This window comes from Engystomops pustulosus, chromosome 7, assembly GCF_040894005.1.
Source record: "Engystomops pustulosus chromosome 7, aEngPut4.maternal, whole genome shotgun sequence".
NCBI classification, from domain to species: domain Eukaryota; kingdom Metazoa; phylum Chordata; class Amphibia; order Anura; family Leptodactylidae; genus Engystomops; species Engystomops pustulosus.
Window position 1 is genome coordinate 41,054,114 of NC_092417.1, and position 16,004 is coordinate 41,070,117.

Below are 16,004 nucleotides of genomic sequence, written 5' to 3' on the forward strand. Positions count from 1 at the left end.
TACCATAAAACAAAAGGTAGAACATTTCGAATTTCTCAAAATCATCTGGATACAGTTATAACTGATGTATGACATATGTCAGATGCTAAACAAAGGGCTCCTCAGAATGGTAAAAAAAATCACTCTTGCTTGGGTGGTTTGGGCAGTAGTCCAAGGCCTGAGCTTTCTATGGGCCCATGGCTACCAAAACCAAATTCTCCACCAAATTTTATACTGAGAAGGACCTTCACCCATGAAATCCTCGTACATCTGTTCCTGCTCTCAGTCCTGAAACCACAGATTGAAAGCAGCAGAAGGGACACATCCTCCATTCCCCAAGAAGCTTGATTCTAGTATCATATGTAGGAAGTGATTCCAGAACTGTAGGGGCTGTAATATTCATACAGCTCAGGGCCCATGGTGGTCTTATTCGCCCCTGGTAGCAAGGAGAATGTCACAGAAGAAAAATCACACACAATTAATATTCTTTATCCTTCAAAACTTTATTTGTGATTTGCAATTTTTAATAAACAAACTAAAAAATTGTGGAAAAACCTATTATTTTTTTTTACCCATCTGAACATGTAAAGCCCATCATTAGCACCACTTTGAGATCAGCCGTAGAAACAAGGTAACAATGCTGCAAATGTATACTGAAGCTGCAAGTCATATACTGGAACCCAACAATTCAGGCACATTGTAAAATAGTAAGAGTAAAAATGTATAGATAATCTCCAGTATAGATTATGTATAGATTATCTCCAGCATAGTGTGTGAAGGACTCGGATGAGAGAATTAAATCAAATCAAGTAGGTATGGGTTCCTCCCTAAATAAAAAATGCTACAAATGTCACTTTCTACACTGAACTAAACAGGTCCTGTTCCATGTATTCTCCATAATGCAACAACTCCATTGAAGAAGGAATGGTAACACCCAGTTGTCACTTTGTCCATACCTTTTCAGGAGGAATAATAGAGAAGCTACACAACACAGTAGAAAGAAGAATAAAATTTGTTGTATTATGGGGAATAAAAAAGTTTCGTAAAAAACATACTTTGAGAATATTGTTGTAGAAAAACATATCTTGTTCCCTGATCCAAATGGTTTTTCTCAAAAAACAATTATAAAATTCAGGGCCTTGGGAAAGCTGGATGAAGACTGCCTGCCATGCACATTACACGGAGCTGCCTGAACTGTCCAGACAGGAATAATCAATGTGAGCTGGATGCCTCATAGACAGCAGCTGGGAGATGGTGCAGTGATTGATTACTTCTGCCTGTCGGGGACAACACAGTGAATACAGTGTTATCTAAAGCAGTGCATACTTCGGGTAAGAGGAGAAGAGCCGGGACAGCCGCAGGATCAACAGAGCCTCAATATCATAATTTTATAATTGTTTTTTCAGCGAAACCAGGTCAGGGATTAAACAAGATATGTGCCTGCATCAGTGTAGCTACAGCATTCTCAAGGTATGTTTGGTTCACAATGCATGAAATCAAATAGTAACAACATTTTAATACCTGTGTTGCTCAGTATATGTTCCTAAATGTTCAGTAGCTGTAACTAGTGAAAATCATCGGAAAGTAAACCTTAAACAATTACAAATAATAGAGCATCTATTTAAAGGGCAAGCCGCAGAAATAAATGTCAGATGATGTTGTACAGTCTGGTCATGACAAGATTTTCAAGTAATGCAGGGTCATCAGGAGGAGCCATATATGTATAAAGCCTAACTTCACTTAAAACCTAAAAACTCTTCCCGCTATACAATATCACTTCCCTTTTGTGGCAGAATGCAATACAAGGGGGAGGAATTTATTAGTTTTATCAATTTGTGGCACTAAGTCAGTTTTCTGGGGCCTGACTAGTGTTTTGCACTGGGGTACTACATTTTGGCGCAAGAAGAAATAATGGGTCTTAGAAATGACAAACCACATTCAGCTTTAGAAGTTGAAAGACTTTGCTTTACGTTGATTAATTAAATTAACATGAAAAATTTCACTAAAAATAGTTGTGGGGAAACTAGCACTGCAAAAAAACATGTCGGAAACAAAGGCTGCACCCAAATTGAGAGACCAAAAAAGGCACGAGGGTGAGAAAACTGAGGGTTTTGTGGCACCGGCGCTCTGTAAATCTATTGGAACTGGTGCAAAATAAAAATTTGTGCGATTGGCAGACGAAAAAACATCACACAAGGTTTTAATCAATTCCCCCTAAAATGTTTGGTTGAAACAGGGGGGCCGGGTAATTGACAGGCTACAGGTTCTAAACTCGAAATTCTAAATCCTTTGACACCGTAGTTTTTCTGTGAATGGGATTTGTGTATGCTTTCACATGCACAATTTTTTTTTAGATGCTGTGCCTTTCCGTTTTCTGAGCAAAAAAAATAATAAAATAAAAAACATACTGTACCCCAAGAACACCATCAAATCATTCAAATTTGAATTTTCCATACATTTTATGCCTAAAAGGCTGTTAGAAAACACCAATCAAATGCTGCATTATGCCACGTGTCAATCCAGCTCTAAGGCCCCTTTCACACTTTGACGCGCAGAACTTGCATTGCATTCTGACCCATTGTAATCAATAGTTTTTTTCAGACTTGCTTTCTTTTTCACGCACAAGGATGTGGTTTTTTTTTTTAACGCGCGTTTAAATCTCGACATGCTCTACTTTTGCAAGTCACTCATGTGAAAAACGCACCATACAAGTCTATGGAGACGCATCAAAATCGTATTGCACTCTGAGACACAGGCAAGTGCTATGCGTTTTTCACGCATCAATTGCCATAGAAAAGATAGAGCTCAGTCCTGAGTCATTTTCACGTTATCTACGCGTGAAAAACCCATTGAAAATGCTTATGAAAAACTGAGACACTGAACAAACTCTGACTGAAAACTGATTGAACTCTGATGAAAAATGTCAGTTTTTCACTGACCAAACCCTGATCGCACCCTGATCAGACTCTGACGTGATCTGCAACGCAAGTGTGGAAGGGGCCTAAGAAAGTGATGGCTCTTTCCATTCACTTGTATGATTGTTTGTTAAGTACATTGCGTTCAGTCAATCTCCGGCTGGATGCAGTAGTCCATGGCCAGGCTCTAGAGATGGGACTATGCCATTTGTGTGGAAAGGCCATGAAACTATAAATGATAAAATAATTCCATGAAAGTATTAGCTTGTGAGTTATACAATCTATACAAGTGTGCAAACCCCCGCCAGATCCCTCAGCTTCCTGAATGCTTATAACTGTGGTGCTATAATTGGGGTGCAGGATATTAAAGGAACCCTCCAGTCACAGCCAATTCAATGAATTATACCTTGAGCAGGGCCTGAAGGGAGGAGCAGGACTCCAGGTTCTAGGAATACAATGAAGATGAGTCCTGCTCCTCCCTCCAGGCCCAGCACCATGTTTTATTCAATGATTTAACTTTGACGGACGTGACAAAAGTGTCTGTATTATATGGACTGTATTCTGTCCCAGATACAAACTAGCAATATCATGTATCCCAATACCTAGTTTGGGACGTCAAATCTAACACTAAGATGAGATTCCCAACCAAATTATGGTCTATTTAATATGTCTCCATCTGAATAATCCGTATGGTTGACCACAATTACACCTTTATTTTATGGGTTTGAGTGAAGTTAGGCTTGCAATGACTTGTTGATGGAGTGACCACTAAACGTCCACCAATTACATAAGTTGTGTGGTCATGAATGGTGGCTTGTACGTGCAATAGGAATATGACTACTGCTGACCTGATTGCAATGATCTACTGAGCTTATTGAGGACAATCTTCTCTGATGGATTATATGGTTAGATCTCATCCAGTATTACACACCTTCTGGAAGAGCTTGATAATGAATGTAAGGGCTCATCCTACAGTAACTGTAGCTATGTCCAGCTTTTGAAGATGCCCACCAAGGGAAGATTGATGAACCAATTGCTTAAGGTATGACTTACCCACTTTCCTATATGCTTAGTAGTCTTAATTGAGATTTCAGGGGAAGAATCTGCCATATTGAGTTCAGGCTATGACTAGGAAATCTATCACCAGGATCAAAGATTGTAAACCAAGCACACTGACATACTGGTGTGTGTGTGCCTCCTATGACAGGATCCACACTGCTTTAAGCTTCTATTCCCTTGTTTAAAAAAAGTTTTAACAATCATGCAAATAAGCCTGAGGGGCTATTAATGAACAGCCATGGAGCCCGGAGCCCCTGAGGCACATTTGCATATTATTTTTAATCTTTTTTTTTGTAAAAACAAGGGCATAAGTAGCTAAAAGAAGAGCAGGTCCTGTCAGAGGAGGCACACACCAGTATGTCAGTGTGCTTGGTGCACAATCCTTCCTCCTGGTGGTAGACTTCCATTAAAGGTGTATGAGCACCTTTAAAGTAAACTCAGCAGCAAGGAGTTGCACGTAGTTTGATACAGGACACAGTACAACTTTGTTCTTTGCAGCATTTTACTACAACACATAACTGCCACCCACAAGGGCTCCACCCGCTGGCCCAATATTTTTGGAGGCAAAAAGTCACGACCAAGAAGATAACATTTGAGTAAAGCTTCTCTGAGACATGCAAAGTACAATAAGCCATTTAAAACTGCAGACAATATGAAAATATATATATATATTCTTGTAAAGTAAAAAGAGAAGGCCCATTTGTGTAATGCCTATATGGATACTGGAGAAGTTCTGTCCTCTTTATCATTAAAAGTGGATACTGGCCAAGATCTGGACTGAACCAATCCCTCGTGTTACATTGCAGTTGACTTGTTAATGGTTTGGTTGGTTCTGTGTTGGATGATTGATCCACTTTAAGCTGTGGTGTGATTGCAGGGGGTCAGGGCAGACCCTTTCCCAGAACCTGTAGTGCTCAGGCAGTAAGAAATTAGACAGTTTTTGGTTTGGGTTCCTTAAATACTATTTTTTGGATGGGAAAAGACTGAATCTTTTTTCCTTTTTCTCGGGCTTGACTTCTGAGGCAGATGTGGATGGGAGAGGAAGACTTTTAGACTTGGGTTTTTGATCGGATGTTTCCGCAATTGATGTTCGGAGAATGTCAATCCAGGTTTGACGATCAGCCTTAAGTATAAAAAAATTGAATTGTAAAGATATAGAAGGGATAAACATGCCAATAAATATATTTCACATTTAATATAAGTAAAATCGTTGAGTTTTTTATGCCTTTTGACAGGAAGTTCATCTCTGACACAACAGGAAATGTACCCAGGACAGTCTCCAGTCGACACTCACACTGCGCCTGAGTTGCCGATATCAGAACAGGGGGGGGGGTTCCAAACCTGGCATCCGCCCTATTCTCCAGATTGAAGACACCTCAGTACTGCAGTCTCTTCACTTCGTACCATGCACAGTGCAATACAATACTACCTACAGAAAGATGCCACCATAGCAGAGCAAGAGAAAATAGATATATCTTTTATTATACTTAATATATTGCTGCCCTCTTATGGGCATATTGTTCCCCTACTATTTTCTATGCTTGGTATTGCATCATCACCTTTCACTGAGATTGAGCGTCAAATGGGTCATGTCACCCAGAAGCGTGATCTCAACCCCCAACTTGGGTGGGGCTCAGGGGGGCATGGCTGATCTTAAATTGATCATCTATCGTAATGATAAGAACAGATGATAACAATGAGAGTAACAGACACCTCCTGGTATTCCCATTTAATTGAAGACAACAACATGTAACAATTGTAGATATTGATTAGGAATGCATGTCTCACTCATAGATCCAGACACTGTGACTGTCATAATCTTATATTTGTTATCCATGGCCTCCTTCCTTCTAAAAGCAACTTTTAAAATTATGCTAATGAGGCAGAAGGGCTCTGGGGGGCGTTAGCAGAGCCCCTGTGAGCAGCTTCACGAGCTGATACAGTGTGCAGGAGCACTCCCTCCTGATTTAACTGAATCTCAACAAGTAATAGTATCTTAAAAGATCTCGTTATGAAACAGCAGCAATTAATTAATTTGCTATATTGTACAGATGCCCCTGTTTAAAGGGGTTGTCCGGAGGTTGTATATTACAGCTACTTTCGTCCATAAACAGCGCCACATCTGACCATGGTTTGTGATGGTATTGCAGCTCAGCTGTATAGAAATGAATGGAACTTAATAACAATAATTCCTTGATTTATACATCGCACATATATTCCGCAATGCTGCACAGAGTTTGCCAAATCAGTCCCTGTCCCCATGGGGCTCAAAATCTAATCAACCTATCAGTATGTTTTGGACTGTGGGAGGAAACTGGAGGACCCAGAGGAAACCCACGCAAACATGGAGAGAACATACAAACTCTTTGCAGATGTTGACCTGGATGGGACTTGAACCCATGTCCCCAGCACTGCCAAGCTGTAATGCTAACCACTAAGCCAATGTGCTGCCTAGTTGCAATACCACCCACTTCCCATGTTTAGGTGTGGAGCTGCTTTTATAAGAAAGAAGCCATGTTTTTCAGCCTCAGGAAAACCCCTTTAAGGCAGTGTGTATTTCCTAGACTCAAGCTCAAAGTGTAATTTAGTAAATTCACCTGGAATTCTTTTTAAAAAGTGAACCTTAATGCTATGTAGTCAATTTGTTTTAATGTATTTTACATACCTCATCTTTTCCTTGGAAGAGCCACTCATTGCCGTCACTCAACCTGGAAAATAAAAGCACCTTTTCTAATTTCACATATTAAGTGTAAAATATCCAATTTGAATGCACATTGATAAATGAAATATATAAAACCCACAATTGTACCTTTTCTGATGTTCTGCAAGCTAAGTATAAATACAAATATTTTGAGTTTTTTTGTCGTTACTCTGTGAATGGGTTTTTGCTGAGGGCTTGTGAACTGCACCCAGGGCTGTGATGGACAGTTTGCTCTGCAGAGTTGGTCCCTTTGGCTGAGTTGGGTTCGTGTTCTGTGGAAAGCTGTTTCTGAGCTGGAAATGTGTGTTTCGGGTGATGTGTATTGGACAGTCAAACTAATCAGCTGCTTGGGCGGTATATTAAAATTCATATACCTGCTCCTCCCTTCACCCAGTTCTACTATCCTTGCATTTGTTGTACTACTCCTGCTATTGCTATATTGCTGTGTATTCCAATCCTTGCTACATTTTTTGACTGCTCTGTGCCTCACGATTCTGTACCTCACTGCCATCTTGGTTTTGACAAGGTTATCCTGACTTTCTTGTGTTTGTTTGTCTTTCTATCTGTCTGTAACTCTGTGTTCATTTGTCATCTGTACCCAGCACAGAACATTGACCGACGTGTTACCTGAATATTTCCGATTTGCGCCGATTTTCCCTGAATTGCCCCGGGTTTTTGCCGCACGCGATCGGATTTTGGCGCATCGGCGCCGGCGTGCACGCGGCGGAAATCGGGGGACGTGGCCGAACGAAAACCCGACGGATCCGGAGAAACCGACGCACTGGTGGACGTCAAAGGAACTGCCGTTGTGAATCGGCGGAAGACCCGAATCCACCGCAGAGAACGCGCCGCTGGATCGCGAATGGACCGGGTAAGTAAATCTGCCCCTCTGTCTCAACACAGAAGAGGACAAGCATCTCCTCCAGTGCTGGACCGGGTAAGTTACGGCTATGGTCTTGGATAGCAGTGGGGAACCTATGCATGAGTGCCAGAGGCGAGACTCTGAGACCTCTCTGTGGGCACCCAGGCCATTGTCCCAACACAGAGTCGACCAGACAGGACCCAAGGTATCCTATCCTATTGTCCTTGGCAGTCTTGTGACACATTCAAGATTGCCTGAGACTGCAGGAAGAGTGAGGAGGTACTCCTCCTCCACATACATAAATACCGTAGCTGCGGCTATCAACCAATCACAGGTGCTTGGACATTCATAGGCCTCATGATGAGTAAGCAGATCATCTAAATGTGTAACCTATAGAAGAACCATTGGACAATGTCAGCATTGTTAGAGAAGCAGAATACTTGCTATAATGAGAGTCGGGCCCCTCTACCTTCTGGGCCCCTGTGCAGTTGGATCATCCACACAGGTTCCATGCCTACTATGTGACTATAATGTCATATACACCGGTGTATTGAGTTACCTTAGTCTGAACACATGCTTTTTCTTCTTATAGTCCGCCACTGCTTCACAAGAGGCACTACCCAGAAACAGAGGCCCTTCCCCTTGTAAAGTTTCATTCAAGGAAAAACTTTTGACGTCTTTGTAGAAATTTAATTCGTGATCCCTTAGAAGACAGAAGACATTGTTCCAGGACCTGGGGAAAAAAATGTTTTTGGAAATAGTAGTGACCATTTACAATTCTTTTACGTTACAGATGCAAAATGTATCTAAAGCACACAAATAATAATAATAATAATGCCAAGTGCAAGGCATGTAGACCAATTCTGGTGCATTGAGTAAATCCGTCTGGTACCTGTTTTGTGCTTTCTTGAGAGGTCCTTCCAGGTCGTGTTTCCTCAGTAAGTTTCCTTGCATCTGAGCACTGGTAGAACTGGGAGAACTTGCTGGAAGGGTAGAAGCCTCTTCTGTTACAATTACGGTTGGGTGTAATACACTGTATTCTGCCGCTTCTGTCTCTTCTGTCACTTTTTCATCTTTTGTGGTCTTCCATGCTTCTACCTGTGTCTCTTCTACAATATCCTGTTTGCTTGCTGATTCCCACTCTACTAATTCTTCTGCCTATAATGTCAGAAAATAAACCAAATATATAACACATATATAAATATATAATATATAAATATTCGTCAACTACTAAAAATGTCTCTGTCTGGTTTGGCTTAAAGGGGTATTCTCGTCTGGGGATTCACAATCAGTTTAACTAATCTTCCATTTATAAACATTTCTTCAATTGAATGTTATTAAAAAAAATGTTCCTGTGTGAAGATAATTTCTCATAAATGTAGCCATGTTGTCCCTTAGAAACGAGATAGCTTCCTCGGTTACGACCACGTCACACTCTGGTAGCAGTGGCCAGACATGCGCTATTGAGTCCTGCCGGACCACCAGGATTCAGAAATCATTACCAGAGGACGGCTGTGGGTCATACAGTAACTCCAGGACATTTCATATACAAAAACCTTTTGTTTCTTTGTGCAATCCCTCCAGCAGACGTGGCCGTATCCGAGGAAGCTATCTCGTTTCTAAGGGACAAAATCACTACATTTATGAGAAATTATCTTCACACAGGAACATTTTTTTTAATAACATCTAATTGAAGAAATGTTTATATATGGCAGATTTATCAAACTGAATGTGAATGCGCAGACGAGAATACCCCTTTAAGTCTAGGGATGAGAGGACCGGGTCGGCTTTGGCCAAACCTGGAACAAAAGTTCAGTTTCCGGTTCCCAATCCAAACACCCTGCTGACACCCATGAACAGTGCGACTGCGGATGTTAACCCATTAAATGACACCAGCGGCATTTAAATGCATACAGTTTTTCCCTAGGATTGTCTCTCCCTGTGACGTTATTGACGAGCGATGGTCCTTGGGAAATGGCAGGGCATTGAGATGTCACCTGAGCTTTTGAATTGGCAGTTCTAGTCCCCACATCACTACTAGAAACGTGGTGCTAATGATAAAGATAGGAATCTCCTCTTTCAGAGGGGACTGTAAGCTACAGAACTGGTCATACAGGCAGCTAAACATTAGACGGGAATTGATCTTTATCTACAGCTTCCATTTCTATGTTCCTAGCTGCCCGTATCTCTGGTTCTGAAGCTCAAAAAACTCTAATCCTGATGTCATCTTAAAGATGCGATTATTATCTTTCATACATGTTTCTAGGTAGTACAAAACCAAAGAGAACGGCTTGTGAAGTGTGCCTCCCCCTACAGACACTAAACTTAACTAATCTCATGTGAAAATAAGGTAAAAAGAGTCATATTTGACTAAACTTGCGGGAGATTTTTGGGGGAGATTTCACATAAAAGAAGACATTCCAGAAAGGACATTTCATACCCTATGTGACGGGACTAGCAGTTTAGTGGGGTAAAACTTGGTGACAGGTTCTCTTTAAGCTTTAGTTGCTTACCTCTTCTGGTTCTTCAGTTCTTGGACTAGGTTCTGGCTCTAAATATTCTCTTTCTTCTGTAGGTTGAACACTGGAAATAGAAACCCATGCAACTTAAAGAGGTCAGTCCTAATGACAGGTTCCCATGACAGTTAATATGACAGATAGGTGTACTGTACATCTGAAAGAAGGTGGCCAATTACAATAGTGTATTCAACTTTTTTGGGGGGTAAAATTGAAGTAATTTGCTCCCGAAAGCCCCTACTTCTGATCGCCTATGCTGATTTTAGGCAACAAGCTGCCTTTTCTGTAACTGTTCTCACTATCATATGATCATTGCAGTTCTTGGATCTTACTGAATTTCTGCCTGGACTTCTCTTGTTTCAGCTTCAGCTGCCAAAGCCATTTGTTGCATCTTGGCCTCCTGGTATTTACGTATTTCCAGCAATTCCAGCTGAAAAGGAAACATAACATGACACATTTATTATTCAGAGTCCTATATCCCCATTATAGTGACCTGCATTATAGTTCCTGAACATATTATTAAAATACATCACAAGAGGTTACATGTTGTTTTATTTATTTACATTAGTATTTTAACTTGATTTAAATGTTTTAGAAAGAGGGGCATCTTTCAAAATCTTTGTAGTGTGCCATCTCTCCTAAATTTAAAGGGAACCTAATAAGCCACTACCAATATGTTGCCAAGCAGCTGAACACCTTCCATATCGTGTTTCTTTCATTACCCAGTGTGGTGGCTTCATCCAGAAAATTAACTTTAAAGTGAGATGTAAATTAGTAGTATAAAGTCAAGGAGGCGGAGATTCTAACACTGAAGTCAAGCTCTCTCTTCCTCAGAAAGTCCCTTCACTGTAATTGATGGTCCTGCACCAAGAGACATCACTAATCAGATGTCTGTGATTTTTATGATCGAGGAAGAAGTGTTCAGAGCTCTTCACCTTGACTTCAGTTTTAAACTCTCCTTGGCTTTATACAACCAATTTACATGTCACTTCAAAAGTTGATTTTATGGATGATACCACGACACTGAAACCTGAAAGAAACAAAAACTAGAAGTGTTACGCTGCTTGACATTATACTGGTAGTGGTGTATCAGGCCAATAGCTGATGACAGGTTCCCTCTAATAACAGATAAAAGTGTGGTTATTACAAGGAGGGGTGGGGGCACAACACTTAAATGGAACCTGTCATGCGTTTTTGGGCCCTAATCTGCCAGTATGCTTTCATGCCACTGGGGTTTAGTGTCCCCAACCTATTATACCTAACCAGTGTAAGGGGCATTGTTCCCAAAATTCTAGGTAGTAACAGAACTTGGCTTCACTATGCGTAGTGCACATGCATCGAAACGCGGTAGAGGGCTTGCGTCACTTAACCCAGCTGCCTTTTTCCCCTTGGAATCTTTGGAACACAAACACTAAAACGGGTAAACTTAAGCATTTGGGACGCTGCACGAAGGCATACTGGCAGTTTCGAGGCCCGAAAACTCATGACAAGTTCCCTTTAAAGAGAGCATCTACAAGATGTTGCCAATTTATTCATAAATATTAAAGTTGTTGTCCACTTTCAGAAAATAATTGATGTTGCTTGAGTAATAAAAAGTTATACAATATTCAAATATACTTTGTGTACCAATTCCTGATAGGTTTTATAGATCTCTGCTTGCTGTCATTCTATAGGGAGCTTCATTGTTTACTTCCAGTGGACAAAATGTCACATAGGTGCTCGGCTCTTTATATCACAGAGAGTAATCAGAGCCATGTGATACTAATGACTCTTGCCCCTGAGTGTCAATCACATGACCATGGACAAATTTAGTAATCTACTGGTATTAAACATATAAGCATTCTATAGAATGACAGCAAGCAGAGAGCTAAAAAAAAACTGTGAGGAATTGACATAGAAAGTTTATTTGAAAAATTATAACTTTTCCTTACAGAAACCATATTAATTATTTGCTAAAAGTGGCAACCCCTAACAGTAAGGGCACCAGGGGCGTCGCTAGGTCAAAACAATCGGGGCATGTGCCCCAGATCTTTTGATCGGAGCCCCGGATCTCCCCAGATCAGCAGGTCACTGGTCCCGCTGTCCTGGGAGATTTTTTCACTCTCATCCCTATCTGTGTCATCAGGACACAGATAGAGATGGGTAGTGTAATGGTGCTCGGAGACGTCAGCTCCCCGCAGCACTACACTGAGCAGGAGACACGATAATATGACTACATTGCGTCTCCTGCTCCTACGCAATGTGATGACGTCACCGCCGATCGTCCTGCACCGAAGACTGAAAGGATACGAAGGGAAGACAGAGGTGAGTATTAGTGATTTTTTTTTTTTAATTAGCAAACAGTGTGGGTATTTCTTTATAAAGGGTATTACTGTGAACAGGGGGCATTATGTGGACTGAGGGTATTACTTCATATGGGAGCATTACTGTAGACTGGGGACATTATTTTATAAGCGGGCATTATTATGGACTGGGGGAATTACTTTGGACTAGGAACATTACTTTATAAAGGGACATTTCTATACAAAGAGTGTATTACTGTGGACTGGAAGCATTTCATTATAAAGGGGGAATTACTGTGGACTGGTGACATTACTTTATTAGGGGGGCATTTCTTTATAGAGGGGACATTATTGGACTGGGGGGGGCATTAATGTAGAGCGTGGGTAATACTGTGGCCTGCGGGGAATTACTGTGGACATTTTATGTTGATTTTGGGCAATAATCTGGGCATCACTGGGGAGTTTGGGGGCATCACTAAGGAATGTGGTCTTATTTAGAGGGAAGGCACTTTTAGGTAGGGATTCCTTTCAGTGGGCATTGTTAAGACAGGAGCCACAATCGGGGAAGAGGAATTATTAGGAAGCAGAATCCAATTGAGCAGGGGGCCAAAATTATGGGGCGTAAAGTATAGGGTCTTTGGGCATTCTTTAGCGTTAGGAGACACAGCAAGAGGGTATTAGTAGGGTATACAGAGATTAAGTGGGTGGCATTATAGCACATAGTCAGGCCACATTTATGTAACATTTATTGGGTGGGTGGCACAATGGGTGTCATTATTAAGTACAAGTGACACAACAGAGAGGGATAATTTAATGTATGGGACCATATACTAGGATATTAGACGGTTCATGTACAGTGTCTAAACGTGAATGTGGAGTTTAATGCTCGTGGGTCATTACTAAGTTTGGGAGCCAAAATCACAATGTCCCAAATTATAAGTTGTGGGGGCCACACTGAGGGAAGGGGTATTATACAGCTCAGGAATCGTAAAGAGGGCTTTTTATGGTGTAGGGCCTGGAATGAGGGTAATTTTACAGCGTGTTACACTAGGAAGCATTATTTCTATACTGTGTGTGACACTGAAGGGTTTAACTGTGGATGGGCGGTATGTTTCCCCTGGGTTTTCCTACTATGCAAGGCCTCAGGGTGCGTTCACACGTTGCAGTTAAAACTGCACCGCAATCAGCTTTGAGGTGGTTTTAGGTGCAGTTTTGTCAATTTCACATGTGAAAGACATGAACTGAACGGGTGAATTTGATTTTGAAGGAGAAAACTGTTCCACAAATGTCATTCACCTGTTGATTTGATGTCTTTCACTTGTTAAAATAAGTAATACCACCTAAAACCAACCCAAAACTAATTGCGATGCAGTTTTAACTGGAACGTGTGAACGCACCCTTAGGCTATATTCACACTGCCGTTGCCCGCCCGTACCGTACCGGGCAACGGCAGTGTACGGGGAGAGGAGGAGGAGGTGAGCGCAGCTCACCCCCGCCCCTCTCCATAGCAACCTATGGCGCACGGCGCCGTATTACGGGAAAAGATAGGACAGGTCCTATCTTTTTCCCGGGTACGGAACGGTACGGTGCCGCACGTGTGCTGCACCGTACCGCTCCCGTAGGGTGCCGTGCGCCCATAGAAGTGTATGGGTGACGTATATCGGCCGTATATACGTCGGCCGTATATACGTCCCCCATACGTTAGTGTGAATGTAGCCTTAGGCTACATTCACACGGACGTATAATTTCTCCAGTCCCGTATTTACGGGCCGTATATACGTGACGTTTTTCATCCGTATGCAGCACGTATGTAACCCGTATTTTATACGTCCCCATAGACTTCTAGGGCATACGGAACTGAAATACGGGAGAAAATAGGACATGCTCTATATTTTTATACAGCCAGTATACGGTACGGTACGGAACGGAGTTAACAACGGCAATATAAATGGTCAGACGTATTGTCCATTGAAATTAATGTGGCCGTATGTAATCCGTAAAAAATCGGTACGGTACGGATACGGCCGTTTTCATACATCCGTGTGAATGTAGCCTTAGGGCTGAGGTTGTGTTGTCCAGCACCTTGGACACAGGTGGTGGGAGCAGCCTAATCAGGCTGCATAAAGCTGCTGAGCAGAGGTGAGAGCGTTGTCTCTCTGAAAGGAGGCTGGAGAGCACACAGCCCTGACTTCTGTGCCTGGAGCAGCGACATCTTTTATGTTTTAGTAGTGAGTTAGAGGAACTCTGTGTAGTTAGCAACCAGACGGGTAGGATTTTGTTTGTTTTGATGCCTGTATAAGGCATGTTATTTTGTTCCTGCTGCCGTAATAAATGCAAGGGAGACCTGTTTTGGACTGAATCTTGGTGTCACTGTCTTGAACTGCATCACGAATCACCACTACCACGGTCTCTACTGGGCCAAATCTCCCACAACTGGTACTTAAAAATACTGGGGCAGAGTTTTAGGGGCAGCAGCAGGATGACACTGTGGGGGACCGGCACATAGGGACAAGAGGAAACTGAATAACATAAATGTGTTTGTGGCAAACCACACAGGGAGGGCATGTTGCAGAAAGTGGAGATATAGATATGCCGGGATATGATGGAGAAGAAAGAGAACAGGTACATGGACATGTCACCTGCATTCAGTGAATGGAATAGGTAGGAATTTTGCCTGTGTTTCCTGTAACTATATAGGTACAGTTATTGTTGGTGCAAGAACATGTAAGGAGGTTATGTACGGCAGTGGAAACTTCAGAAAATTTGTACATATGCATTGGGGCCCGTGCCCCAGATCTTTTGCTACCCTAGCAACGCCCCTGAAGGGCACAATGGATAGTTCTATGCCATCACCGAAATGAGCTTTTCATTGGAAGACACAAGTATTTACCTGACAATTAAACCTGACATGTTAAAGTGGCAGGTCCTCTTTAACCTTTAGAAAGTCCAAGACCGGACTGTGTGTTGTGGTGAGAACTAATTTAGTACATCACAATGGTTTAGTACAAGGAACAATAAATGTCAACTGTTACCCGATCTTGTGATCACACTCAGATTGCTTGGTGTATATATATATTTATGTATCTATATTCCCTGCAGCTTTCTTGGGAGGTGGACAGCTGGAGACCCCAGTAATGGACCATCTGTGCTGAGCTTGATCTGCTCTGCTGTCCTTAGTAACCACTTTCCATACATTCAAAGGGATCCAGAAAGCTGTTGCGACAAGCAGCTGGTGCACATTCAACGTATCATGTTACAGACGTACCGTAGTCAACCTTTCAAGTGCTGAAAATCTTTCTTCCCACGTCGCTGTGGACTTCTCAAAAGCTTCATGTTTTTTTAATAGCTTCTCCACATCGTCGACACTGTTGCCAACATGTGTGGTCAACAAGTAGGGCTCCTTTGCTATTAACCAAGCTTCTGCCATGGAGGCATCTCTTGCAAACTGGCAAACTTCCAACACTAGATAAAAATAAGTGATAATATTGGTATTTATTCCCTAACATGCTGATTATTCATAGATGTAGAGTCCTTTTTGCATTCATTTGCCCAATCTGACCACTAGGATGTGTGTTTACTCACAAACATTAAGCCATTCCCATCGCTTGTCCCATTTCTCCATCATCTCTGCCCTTCTTTCAGCCAGCTCTCCAAGCTTCTCCTTTATCTGTGGATGAGGAGGATGATAGG

General features: G+C 41.8%; 1 protein-coding gene across 2 annotated transcripts in view; it reads right to left on the reverse strand.

Moving 5' to 3' along the window:
- Positions 1-461: 461 nt before the first annotated feature.
- LOC140069646 (spectrin beta chain, erythrocytic-like) overlaps positions 462-16,004 on the reverse strand; it is a 60,371-nt gene continuing 44,828 nt past the window's right edge. For both annotated transcript variants that reach the window (XM_072115570.1, XM_072115571.1), the window contains 8 exons: positions 15,897-15,981; positions 15,580-15,776; positions 10,365-10,462; positions 10,030-10,099; positions 8,409-8,674; positions 8,076-8,249; positions 6,619-6,661; positions 462-5,076 (listed from right to left, as the gene is read on the reverse strand). In XM_072115570.1, the coding sequence (XP_071971671.1) occupies positions 4,915-5,076; positions 6,619-6,661; positions 8,076-8,249; positions 8,409-8,674; positions 10,030-10,099; positions 10,365-10,462; positions 15,580-15,776; positions 15,897-15,981 (1,095 nt within the window). In that variant the 3' untranslated portion in view covers positions 462-4,914. The remainder of the gene's footprint in view (positions 5,077-6,618; positions 6,662-8,075; positions 8,250-8,408; positions 8,675-10,029; positions 10,100-10,364; positions 10,463-15,579; positions 15,777-15,896; positions 15,982-16,004) is intronic.